Genomic DNA, 13187 nt, shown 5'->3' on the forward strand with positions numbered 1-13187 from the left:
AAAATCACGTTGTCTGATTTTTAAAGAATTTATTTGCAAATTATGGTGGAAAATAAGTATTTGGTCAATAACAAAAGTTCATCTCAATACTTTGTTATATACCCTTTGTTGGCAATGACAGAGGTCAAACGTTTTCTGTAAGTCTTCACAAGGTTTTCACACACTGTTGCTGGTATTTTGGCCCATTCCTCCATGCAGATCTCCTCTAGAGCAGTGATGTTTTGGGGCTGTCGCTGGGCAACACGGACTTTCAACTCCCTCCAAAGATTTTCTATGGGGTTGAGATCTGGAGACTGGCTAGGCCACTCCAGGACCTTGAAATGCTTCTTAGGAAGCCACTCCCTTGTTGCCCGGGCGGTGTGTTTGGGATCATTGTCATGCTGAAAGACCCAGCCACGTTTCATCTTCAATGCCCTTGCTGATGGAAGGAGGTTGTCACTCAAAATCTCACGATACATGGCCCCATTCATTCTTTCCTTTACACGGATCAGTCGTCCTGGTCCCTTTGCAGAAAAACAGCCCCAAAGCATGATGTTCCCCCCCATGTTTCACAGTAGGTATGGTGTTCTTTGGATGCAACTCAGCCTTCTTTCTCATTCCAAACACGTCTAGTTGAGTTTTTACCAAAAAGTTGTATTTTGGTTTCATCTGACCATATGACATTCTCCCAATCCTCTTCTGGATCATCTAAATGCTCTCTAGCAAACTTCAGACGGGCCTGGACATGTACTGGCTTAAGCAGGGGGACACGTCTGGCACTGCAGGATTTGAGTCCCTGGCGGCGTAGTGTTTTACTGATGGTAGCCTTTGTTACTTTGGTCCCAGCTCTCTGCAGGTCATTGACTAGGTCCCCCCGTGTGGTTCTGGGATTTTTGCTCACCGTTCTTGTGATCATTTTGACCCCACGGGGTGAGATCTTGCGTGGAGCCCCAGATCGAGGGAGATTATCAGTGGTCTTGTATGTCTTCCATTTTCTAATAATTGCTCCCACAGTTGATTTCTTCACACCAAGCTGCTTACCTATTGCAGATTCAGTCTTCCCGGCCTGGTGCAGGTCTACAATTTTGTTTCTGGTGTCCTTTGACAGCTCTTTGGTCTTGGCCATAATGGAGTTTAGAGTGTGACTGTTTGAGGTTGTGGACTAGGGGTGCAACAACTAATCGACTTAATCGATTAAAATCGATTACCAAATTAGTTGGCAACTAATTCAGTCGTCGATTCGTTGGTGACGTCATCACATGTGTTCTACACCCCGTTAAGCTCCAACGTTATCGCTCTTTTTATCGGTACAGGAGACATTTAAAACATATGTCATATGTATTATTGCTACATAAACATTATATCGCAGTCTTAGTGTCGCCAACTCAGTTTCTAATATGCAATATGACTACAAAATGCGTCTATAATGTATTTTCGATCTTCCCAATTCAGACAAGAGATCTCTCCCCCGCCTGCATGCGAGGGGGCGGGGCAGTTTACACACACACGCAGGAGATGGCGAAGAGAACGCGCTCCGAGGTGTGGTTAAACTTTAGCCGTCTCGATGTGGACAATGCTCGTTCCAAAAGTGCAATAAAAGTTTATCATATAAGGGCGGTAAAACGAGCAATTTGTCTAAACATTTAGCAAAAGTGCACCACATTCAGACGGAAAAAAAACATTGTTGTTTCTTTTGATGTGAAATATTATGCATTTAATTAAAATAAAAAGCAATGTTAGTTTTGTTCACAATTTGTTTAGTTAGTTTACCTTTTTTCTTGTCAAAAGAACCGTTAATACTATCGTTAAAAGGACCGGATCCATAAGCAGTATCGATATAAGTAGTAATACAGTTAAAACCTTAACGATCTGAATAATCGATTAATCGTTTCATTAATCGATAGATTAATCGATTATCAAATTAGTCGTTTGTTGCAGCCCTATTGTGGACAGGTGTCTTTTATACTGATAACAAGTTCAAACAGGTGCCATTAATACAGTTAACAAGTGGAGGACAGAGGAGGCTCTTAAAGAAGATGTTACCGGTCTGTGAGAGCCAGAAATCTTGTTTGTTTGTAGGTGACCAAATACTTATTTTCCACCATCATTTGCAAATAAATTCTTTAAGAATCAGACAATGTGATTTTCTGGATTTTCTTTCTTCTCATTTTGTCTCTCATAGTTGAGGTATGCCTAGGATGAACATTACAGGCCTCTCTCATCTTTTTAAGTGGGAGAACTTGCACAATTGGTGGCTGACTAAATACTTTTTTGCCCCACTGTATATGCAAAAACAAGCTTTGAGTGAGCCTTCAGTCTATGTAGCCATAGTTGAAACAAATTACAATAACGCAAGCCTAAGAGATTGCTGTGTTTCAATGTTCAACAACTCTGAGGAATTAGTTACGAAACACCTTTTGAAACAGCTGCTTTATCTTTACGAATTCAAATACATAATGAACATCTGGAAACTTCTGCTGCTTCATTTGACTTTTATGAATCATGTGACTGTTCAGAGGATTGTGCTTCCAGGTTCAAAGGAGGAGACGAGCCGCCCTCTGTCCTATCAAATACATGTGAAATGAAAGCAAAGCCTTATTATAGATTCATTTGCTTCTTCTCTAAACCTCTTCCTCTGTATCTGCCTGCAGGGTGTTGAACCTGCACCACCAGGTCTCTCCTGTCAGCTGCACTCCCAGCATGCCTGCCGTGGACACAAGCTACATCCCTCCTGTCCCCCCCCTCATTCAGGACTACAGACCGTACTACCACACCCCCACCGACCTGTCAGGTAAACGTTTAAGGGGTCAAATGTACTGTATTGTTTTTATTCAGCAAAATATCTAATGCTGGGTTTTATTAAATGCATCTGATTGAAAATACCATTAGACACATTCAGCTATATAATATAACTCCAGCTTTTAGTAACTTTAAATAAACATTATGCATTTGCACCTTTGATATCGGTTGGTATTGATGTTCACCATTATTCTGCCTGTGCTTGATTTCCAGAGTTGAGCTTCTTCTCGTTTCTTCAAGGTGACAATCATCAGGTATGTAAAACATCACTGAGTTTGGGGAGGTGTGTGGCGCAGTGGGTTGTGAGTTGGTGTTCGGATCAGGGGGTCACAGGTTCAAATCCCCCTGTATTGAGTATGTAAGTCGCTTTGGATAAAAGCATGTAACAAGTAATGTAATGTTTACCCTCCGGATCCTTTTTGTTTTCAGTGAAGCAGAAGCCGGTGTGTCAGAATCAGAATCAGAATCTTCAGTGTTATCTGATGAAAAAGTTCCTCTCTGCAGTGAGCAAAGATCTTTCATGCAGCGTCAAACGCTTCAGAATGAAATAAAGAATAGAGATTTTTAGGGTATTGTGGCCATAAGATGTGAGACAGTCTGCTGCTACACGCTCTAACTGTGTCACTGTCTGCTTCTGTCTCTACGGGCTATTTAAAGGAGACATGAGAGTGAGACGTTTGACAAATGATGGTCGTTACCCACCGGTTACTGGGGGGCTGAATGCTCCGAGGCGCTCGAACATAAATACAGTTGTTGCTTGATTTCTGACATCCTCATCTGTCAATCTTCTCCGTTTGATTTCTATTATCTACAATGTTTTTTATAAAGGGTTGGTTATCCCACATTACCAACAACAAAGCAATTTTCTTTTAATGGGACACTGTATCTAGATGTTTAGATCCTTTTGCTTTTGAGATTTCAGATACAGTACAGTAAGCTTTAATAGAATTTCAGAGAGTTTGAGAAAATTACATTTTAAAAATGTAACAGCAATTACCTTTCCAGAATCAGCAACCCCCGTTGCCCTGGCGATTTCCCCTTGCTGTGAACCGTTTTTATTGGATCATGATTCTCCCGGAGACTGTAAGCAGCATTTCTGTCGACAAAAGATAAATTGCTTCTGGAAAGACGCTACTCTTTAATATCTTGAAACACGGACTAAACAAAACCCAAACTACCTGCGTAGCCACTAAAGATTAGTAAATAATCTCATAGTATATTCTCATTTTTGATGCTTTGATTCTTCATGGGACACATTCAGTAATGAATAGTCATGCTGTCTGAACTTCCTAATGTCTGGTCTTTGGTCTAGCCTCAAACAGGGAACATTTTCACAAAGCATCATATCTGCAATACTAAATTGCACAAAAAAGCAGCCTTGCTCAAAGTGTTCCCTGAATACCCGTTCACAAAGCTGCTGACAGTCCTGAGATATGGAAATGGGTGACCTCAATTATCATTTGTGAATTTAGTCATATCTCAACTGCGATTGGTACAAAGATGACATTAAGTCAGTTAGTGCGAAAATAAAATCAATACACAGGGGCTAAAAATAGATTACCATTATTAATCTGCTGTAGCCAACAAACCTTAACCATTAAAGCAAAGTAACAATACTGACTTGTTAAAGACCTTCCTCATGCCGGCAGGGTACTTTTGTTTTTCCAGCTGATTTAACTTGTAGTTTGGTTATTCTACATACAGAATTAATATCTCCTCGTAATTCAACATTAGCCATTAAATCAGATGTATTGGTTAAGTTTAGTTTAATTTAGTACATTTCAACATACAACTTAAATACTCATATAATGATTTAAACAACTATGTGTTCACAACTAGCATTTTTCTCCTGGGTATTTTATTATTGCTTAATGTGCCTCGCTGCACATTATCCCTCACTTGGGACACCATCATAATATGCTCTCAACACTTCTTTAATATTTGTTTTATTTGAACTCGCTGGTACAACATTTATTACAAAAATGCTTTGTGACCTGCTCTCAGACTCAAATCGAAACCCAGCCAGTAGGTTTTTCTGTTTTGCAAACACTCTCCATGATAACCTCATCAGCCTCTGAACTCAGCCTTGCTCCTCTCTTCTGTTTCTCATTGGTTCAGCATTACAACATGGTGATGGCTGCCGCGGCCGCAGCTTCAGCCTCAGACGACCACGAGCTGCTTCTCAACCGCTTCCTGCCCTACAGCACCTCCTCCTCCTCCTCACAGCTGTTCCTCGACCAATCAGGAGGCTCCTCAGCCCCCTCGCTGACCGTGCCCACCAACGGAGCAAGCAACTCGGGCAGCAGCAGCAGCAGTCTGGTGTCGTCCAGCAGCCTCCGCGACACACACTCCACACACTCGTCTTCACACTCCTCACACACACACCCCGTGGTGGTGGCCACCCGGAGCAGCGCTGAGGCGGCAGTGGCAGCGATTTACGGCGGGATACCTGACGTTATATCGTTGGACTGACTGGAGAGCAGTCAGAACTACACTTTGGGTCCAGCTGAGATCCAGTAACACACGTTTTTTGACTACAGGGTGAAGTTTTGATCCAGAAAGTTGACTGGCGCCAAGTCATCACACTTTGTGGAGTCCTAATGAGGAGAGTGCCTCAACGAGAGCACTAATATTATATATTATATAATATTAACAGAGGGTTCTCTTCACTAGACAGAGCGGTGGACTTCTGTTTGTGTACTGACTTCAGATCAGGAACCTGTCCAGCATGTTTATGGTACCAACGCGGCACAAACAGCAAAGACTCTACTTGAGCAAATCACACAAAGGACAAATGCTCTTTTCTACAAAAACGAGGAATTAGCACCGTGTACAGAGAACAAATATATTTTCCTCTTTTACTTTTGTATGTTATATCGGAAAATGTTCAGTCAAGTGAGCTGCTTCAATTGCTGCTTTTAATTAGAGGACTGAGGTTGCATTTCCCTTTTTTCTCTCAAAGCTTTGATATAACGCCTGTTGCCATGTGGTCGTGTTTTGCTTCTCTTTTTGTCCTGCTTACATTTAGCTTTATTTGCATTTCTACAATATGAACTTAAAGGTCCCATGTCATGGCCATTTCCACTGATCACAATTCCATTGTTGAGGTCTACTAGAATAGATTTATATTGTGCAATTTTCCAAAATCACTTTGGTTTCTCAAACAGCATCTCTGTAAACTACGTGTATTCACTGAATTTCAATCTCTGCCTTTGACGGCTCGTTGTAGCTCCAATAGCTCCAGCCCCCACCCTCCCTGTGAGCACAGTGTGCTCACAGGGAGGTCGGGACGTTGTGAATCGCGCTAAGCTCCGTGGAGGTATGGTTTCCTTGTTTAGCGATACACAGCCAAACTCATCCTGAGCACACACAAAGTCACAGCCGAAGTAAAAACAATAAGTGTGGCTTGATATTAAATAAGAAAAAGGTTGATAAACGCTGTGAGAATGGGTCTGCAGAGAGAATTTCGCCGCGATCCCAACTGTCTTTTATCAGCCTGCAGCCAGGGAGGAGAGATCAGCAGAGCTGCTTGCACTGAGTGTGTGTGTGAGGAAGTCTGTGGATTGGTCAATTTGGACCAATCAGCGGGAGCTTAACGTAACGGCTCCGCGGACGTAACCTAACGGCTCCACGGATTGGTCCATTTCGTTCCGGGTACGCATGACATCATGCGTACCCGGAAGAATGAAATGGACAGTGACGTATCTCCAACGAGGCGTTTTGGGGAGGTATTTTCTGTGTTAGAGTTTTACTCGCTACAGGGTGTACTTTGAGGGTTTGTGACTCTGCAGACCGTTTACATGCATAAAAACCTTCATAACACACAAGGGGACGGGTAACAACCAGAATAGCATGACATGGGACCTTTAAGTTTTCTCATTCTTAAATGATCGAGCTCCATTTTAAAATGATGCTTTATTCTTTCTCTGTCCAATAACAAGAACACTGAAGTTACAGTTTGTATTCATGTGCTATTACTTTTATTATATTTTAAGTTATGTATGATATTTAAACCGTAATAAATATATAGTATATATATATATATATATATATATATATATATATATATATATATATGCATTCCCTTTGACCTTCAGGTTAATGCTGTAGGAAGTGAGTAGTAGTAGAAATCACTGCTTGATTTCCAAATCCTCACAAAGACTCTGCCGGAAAACAGCATTTAGAAATGGAGACTTTTAAACTATTTATACTTGCAGATTTAGAGTTTTGAGCTGGAAGAGTTTATTTTTCTTTTCTTTTTGCACAATGCCAAAAACATGATAAAGTACCTGATGAAAATGATCATAATATCCTGAGTGCAGTTGAATCTGTGTGCCACAGTGTTCTCCGTCCAAGTGTCCACTTCTTCGGTTTCAGCTGATGGTTATTTAGACATCTCTGTTCATGTATGTCTATGTATTGTTTTCTTAGTTTCATCGTTCTTTTGCTTGACTGTTAAAGAAGGTATTACAATGAAGGCCGAGCTGTTGTAGCAGCACAGTCCTTCTGGAGAGACGGCGTCCATGGCATGTGACCAAGTTTAAACTAGTGCCTGTTTGTGTGCATGCTTCACAGCGTAGTGGGGATGTTTTGAGTTTCCAAACTCAAAAGAATGTCTTTAATGCTCGCCCACAACCTCTGTCCCATCTGTCGAAGCTTTTTGTGGAGATTCGTGATGTATTTGACAGCCTAGGCGTTATACAGGGAGTTATCTTTGGGAAACTGCTCTTGGAAAAGCATGGAAGAGTGCCACAGTGAAAGAGGGAGATTTCAACATGCCAACTTATACACTGGGCACAAAGCCAGCTGTTTTAAAAATACATGACCTGCCTGTAATTTAAAAACCGTACGAGCACTTTGTGTACGATGTGGAAGTGTCCAAGTGAGGTGGAGTACCTCCATTCAGCTGGGGACACTGTTTGCTCGTGAATGTATTGTGTAATTGTAAGAGGGGACACACTTTAGGTGTTTGCTTCCATTTCGGCTTTTAGCAGATGTTATCAAGGTGTCATTAGCAGTAACAGCCCACTCCTCCTCCTGTGCATCCTGTAACGTTCCCCTCTCATCAGCCTCTCCTCGATGTTCCACTTTCAGACGTCCGAGACAGGCAGCTCACTTCGGAAACAAATTATCACCAGGGGATAATCCATTCTGACAGCGGCCCCCCATCCCCTGTCCCGTCCTTCAGCTTCTCACTGAGATGATGACCCGAAGTGACCCCCCCCCCTCTCTCTCTCTTTCCTCGCTTGCTCTCTCTTTGCATCTTTAACTTTATTCCCAGTTCTGCTAATGAGAACAAACCCCCGGCTCTCACACTGACCCAGAACCAGTCCTTGTGTATTTCCAGTGTTGTTCAGTATTTTATTTATTCTTATTTCTATATATTATATTTTTTACAAATTGTTTGATTTCCGTTGGTGAGCGTCAGTCACTTTCACTCGGGAGCTGTTGTGCTATGATTTTATTTAATATGCATTTTATTAATATTCTTTGCCAGCAGCGCAATCTCTCACAAAGGAACCAATGAGTCATTCTTCATGTAAATGCTCCTGTTTGACGCTTTATAATCAGGACACAAAGCACATGCTTAATTAATACGTGCATGACTCATGGTGATTTAATGTTTTAATTAATTCAGGATGTGTTATGAATTCTGGTTGCTCACCAAGTCGCTGAGAGTTAATGTGATTAGGTAATGCTAAATGGATTATCAATGAATGATTAGCTCAGTGACTTCATACGTACATTTATGTACAGCCAAGTTAGCAGGAGTTCAGTTACATAAATAAGTCAGTATTCCATTTTATGGCAATATCAAGCCATCTTTTTTCTTCAGACATTTGCCGTTGATGGCATTTATCCACATTTTGAGAATTAATATTTTTCTGTTGTCTTAATTTGTTTAGATAATCAAAAATAGTATTATCACATTAATTAAACCATTTAAAACCCATCTGTGAACATGCATGTTCACAGATGGGTTTTCTTAGTTTATGCTAAAGTAAACATTTTGGAAATGTTTTATCATCCACTGTATGTAACTGGATTCCAGATCATTTGGTAGCATGTGAAAAAACCTTGATCCTTTTTAGTGTTATCTGCCAACGTAAACTCACAGTGACTGCTTCATGGCAACAACATGAATTTGCGTCACATTCTGCATAAATTCATGCATCAAACCAGTATTTGCGTAATATTTTTGCATTTATTTAAATATGTGTTTTCCTTTATTATGAGGTGTTACCCTGACTTAGTACACTGATGAAGATGTTGATCCTTTAGTATCCTTCTTGTTACTTTGAATATAAATCACCAGTATTTGGAAGCTTGTTAAGATGGTCACAGTTTTCTCTATCACAATTGTATTTATTTAAACTTCTTCTTCCCCTACGCTTGTCAGGAGACAGTGCAGCACATGAAAAGAGAGAGCACAACGTGTTGAATGTGTTTCTGTTAAAGTGATCTACATCTGTATGGGGATACAGGGAGGCTTCATAATGTAAAGTGTTCACAACTCCATCCTGTGGTGCACATCTGTTTTGGAGAAGCTGTCCTTTTGGAGCTCGGGGAGTTATTTTGTTAGAAAGTGTCAGATTGCAGGCAGGGATGGATGAGCACAGGGCTGCCCTATCGACCCCTCTACACCTGGAGCCGTATATATAGAGCATTGATTGCAGGAGCTTATGTGTTGGCTGGTGTGAGCGCACTGGGAATAAACCAGCGTCTGCTCAGAATAAAGTGAATGGAATAAGGCCACTATTATATTTAATCTCCACAGGCTACAGTGAAGAGATGCCTCTGCTAAATTAAAAGGGAAAAGTCAACAATGTGTATATTCTGTCTGTGTGGAAACCTGAGAGTTCAGATCCAAACGTGGGTGTTTGATGTCCGTTTGTGTGCTTTTTGTGTCAATTCAGAGCGAGAGAATAAATTAATTTATATATTTTTTAGAAAATGAAAGCTGTCATATTATTAAAAAAAAAAGGACTGTGGCCAATAAAGAGTCTTAAACAACAGAAGTAATCTCAAAGTCAGACTCAAGTCGACACCTGCACTCACTGCCTTAAAACATTCACAGGTTCTGTTTCACGGCTCTAATCTGAGAAAAATCCTAAAAAGGCTTTTCGAGGAGAGCAAGGAGAAGGCGTTGTACAGTGGACCCTTGTCAGTTTGTACAAATATACCAAGTGAAAAAAATATTTATTACCTGCATTGGAAGAAATTGTTTACTTATTGAATGTTACCTGTTTATGTAGAGAAGTTTAGATGTAATAAAATGCATTCTGGTATTTCTCTGTGTGTTTGTGTTCCCTTATTTTTAAACAATGGGGTTTAAGGCTGGGAAATATATCAATACCATCAATATTGTAATATTATCTTAGATATCGTCCTATATTTTGGATGTCCTAATTTCAGAAGTCTTGTTTTTTGAATGGGTTTTAAGGCTATATTAAATAACTGATGTTATTTTCTGAATTTGAAAGAAACATTTTCTAGCTGTTTTAGTTTTCCTTTACTTACAAAATCACATATGATTGTTATTTATCAAATATTTCATTTTGTAAACATTTTAGGAGAGCATCAATGGTCAATTGTGCAAGGTCTTTACAATATCGATGTTAAGGTATTTAGTTAAAAATATTGCAACTTTTGATTTTTTTCATATCACGAAGGCCTTTTTTGCACATGATGCTGTCAAAACATTTTAACTACCTGTTACACTTAGAAGTGAGCACCAGGTGTCAGCACAGAGTCATTGTTCTTGGTCAAATGTTCCCTTTCTGTGATGGTACAAAACCAATTATTCATGCTCTGTCAACACCACGGTGCCTTCCCTACTGTGACACGCGCTATATATAACATCTGAAATGATTAACGTGATGTTTTATTTGGGATTGAAAGTGATGGAGAAGCCTGCATTACGCACAAGACTGATGGACGCATCAACCATAATGTTCTCCAATTAACACCTCAACCCAGCCATTACTGTCATGCTGTCTGAGCAGAGGATGAGTCTTGGAGATGAGAGGAGGGGACAGTGCAGGACAGGAGGGTGGGGTGGATACAGACAGAGGGATGGCACCATGTTTTATAGTCACACTACATACACCAGCTCTCTGTGGACAGAAATTATTTTATCTATCTTAATGATAGACCTCTAACTGAATTTATTCTTAAACTGAAGACATTATGTCTGAAGAAAATGAGACCATGTGTCTGAACAGATCACTGGTGGAGGTAGACTGCTTCAGCAACATGGATGATATCGACGTGACAGCCGACGGGAGCCTGATCCTGAGGTTCCTCATCTGCCTGGTTTACTCGGTGGTCTGCGCTGCAGGTCTGATGGGCAACCTGCTGGTCCTCTTCTTCATCAGGGTCAAACAAGAGAGGAAGAAGTCCACCGTGAACTTCTTCGTGTTCAACTTAGCAGTGACGGACCTGCAGTTCGTGCTCACTCTGCCCTTCTGGGCCGTGGACACCGTGCTGGACTTCAGCTGGCCGTTTGGAGACGCCATGTGCAAAATCATCCTCTCGGTCACCGTGATGAACATGTACGCCAGCGTGTTCTTCCTCACTGCCATGAGTGTGACCCGCTACTGGTCTGTCGCCTCGGCTCTGAAGAACAGCACCCCGCGCAAGTCCTGTTCAGCCAAATGGACCTGTGTATTTATTTGGACACTGGCGACTGTGGCTACTGCTCCAACGTCTATTTTCTCAACTGTCAGCAACGTCACGGGAGAAAAACTATGTTTGTTGAAGTTTCCTGGTGGACAGTACTGGCTAGCAGTGTACCACATACAGAAAATACTTGTGGGGTTTGTTTTGCCCATGTCCATCGTGTCCATCAGCTACATCATGCTCCTGCGTTTCATCCGCAACCGGAGTATGAAAACAAGCAACCCCAAACGGAGATCCCAAGTAACTAAATCCATCACCATCGTCGTCTTGTCTTTCTTCCTGTGCTGGATGCCCAATCATGCCATCACCCTGTGGAGTGTTCTGGTCAAACTGAACGCGGCAAACTGGGACAAGGCGTACTACATAGTGCACACATATGTGTTCCCTCTGACCGTGTGTCTGGCTCACACCAACAGCTGCCTCAACCCCCTTATTTACTGCCTCATGAGGAAAGAGTTTAGGAACAAACTGAGAAGTTTGATACACAGAGGCTGATGTTGTGGAGCATTGAGAATGATTTAAAGTGTTGGAAACAGTACCCAAGACGCACCGAGTGCGCACAGCTAAAAAGGCTTGGAGTGAGAGAGGAGACCTGTCAGAAAGCACAATTAGAGACAAGCAGCATCATGTCAATATCTATTCCATCCTGCTTAATGTAAAATGTCCTTTTCATCAGCGCTTATTGTCCTTATAGCCTTGCGTAATGTGGCTCGTGAATGTGGAGAAACTGCTTTATCTGCTTTACGCATAGGAATTGCTGTGTAAGAAAATACGCTGATGTCCACTTCAGCATTGTTTCTGAGATAACTATTAGCAGTGTTGTTTCTCTAATGTAAAGTCTAAGTGACTACGTGCGTAATTGCGCATAATTATTATCATATGAGTATCGTGTGCTTGCGTCATAACTGATCAAACAACATGTGGCTCCATCAGGAATATATTTGCAAGTAATGTAACTAGTGTTCGATAAGTGTGTTTTTAAGACAATCATGGATGCAACATATGCTAAAGCAAAGGAGAAAAAAAATATAGCATTAAGTTGTTGATTTTAGCAGGGCAAAATACATATTTTAGGCATGAAAATGTGATATATGAGTGTTGTAAATAAACATATCCACGATGTGACATAATAAAAAATGTATTCTCACAAACAAAATGTGATTCTGCACTAGTCAAATGCAACACATCTGATCAGCAAGTGATTATAAGAAGTTATGAATGACTGAATAACAGTGAGGACAGTGTGTCACTGACCTGAACATTGAAACTACTGGCCTTATTCATGATCAGTATACAAAGTGCTGATGAAATAGACAGAGAAAATGCAAATACATGAATGTGTGAACAGCATGTAATTTATGTAGTAGAGGTGAAGCTAGTTTTGCATTGAGATAGATTAGTAAGGCTGTTCCCAATTCCCAATGTTCCCTATGGGTCTAGCTCCCTCACAGTCTTTACATAAATGTTAGTGAATCTTGAAATATATATTTTAGGTTAATCTACCCATTTAAAGTATACAATGTAATCCAAATAAACACCAAATTTACCAAATGCAACATTAAAGTGATAAATACATGAATTCATCAATAATTAAAATACAATTATTACAAATGTGTGGTGCTTAAATGAGCCATTCTGCAAAAAGGTACTTTGGTATATTTTGATTCTAATACTTACTTACTTTGCTTAAGTAACATTTGGAATTAGGGACTTTAACTTTAACAGAG

At 40.7% G+C, this 13187-nt stretch overlaps 2 protein-coding genes across 3 annotated transcripts in view; both read left to right on the plus strand.

Annotated features, from left to right (window-relative positions):
- The window catches only part of LOC307029466 (E3 SUMO-protein ligase PIAS1-like), a 54491-nt gene extending 44420 nt beyond the window's left edge, over positions 1–10071 (plus strand). For both annotated transcript variants that reach the window (XM_079665532.1, XM_079665533.1), the window contains exons 11-13: positions 2631–2770; positions 2992–3032; positions 4897–10071. In XM_079665532.1, the coding sequence (XP_079521658.1) occupies positions 2631–2770; positions 2992–3032; positions 4897–5250 (535 nt within the window). In that variant the 3' untranslated portion in view covers positions 5251–10071. The remainder of the gene's footprint in view (positions 1–2630; positions 2771–2991; positions 3033–4896) is intronic.
- An 866-nt stretch (positions 10072–10937) lies between these two features.
- On the plus strand, positions 10938–12600 carry rxfp3.3a1 (relaxin family peptide receptor 3.3a1). Its single transcript, XM_079666648.1, has one exon. The coding sequence runs from the start codon at positions 10969–10971 to the stop codon at positions 11953–11955; it is 987 nt and encodes a 328-aa protein (XP_079522774.1). The 5' UTR covers positions 10938–10968; the 3' UTR covers positions 11956–12600.
- The last annotated feature ends 587 nt before the right edge of the window (positions 12601–13187 follow it).

This window comes from Notothenia rossii (genome assembly GCF_949606895.1).
Source record: "Notothenia rossii genome assembly, chromosome: 2".
Taxonomy (NCBI): domain Eukaryota; kingdom Metazoa; phylum Chordata; class Actinopteri; order Perciformes; family Nototheniidae; genus Notothenia; species Notothenia rossii.

Bases quoted from the DNA above. Each gene is read 5' to 3' on its own strand.
- rxfp3.3a1 (XM_079666648.1), top strand. From the start codon at position 10,969: ATGTCTGAAGAAAATGAGACCATGTGTCTGAACAGATCACTGGTGGAG.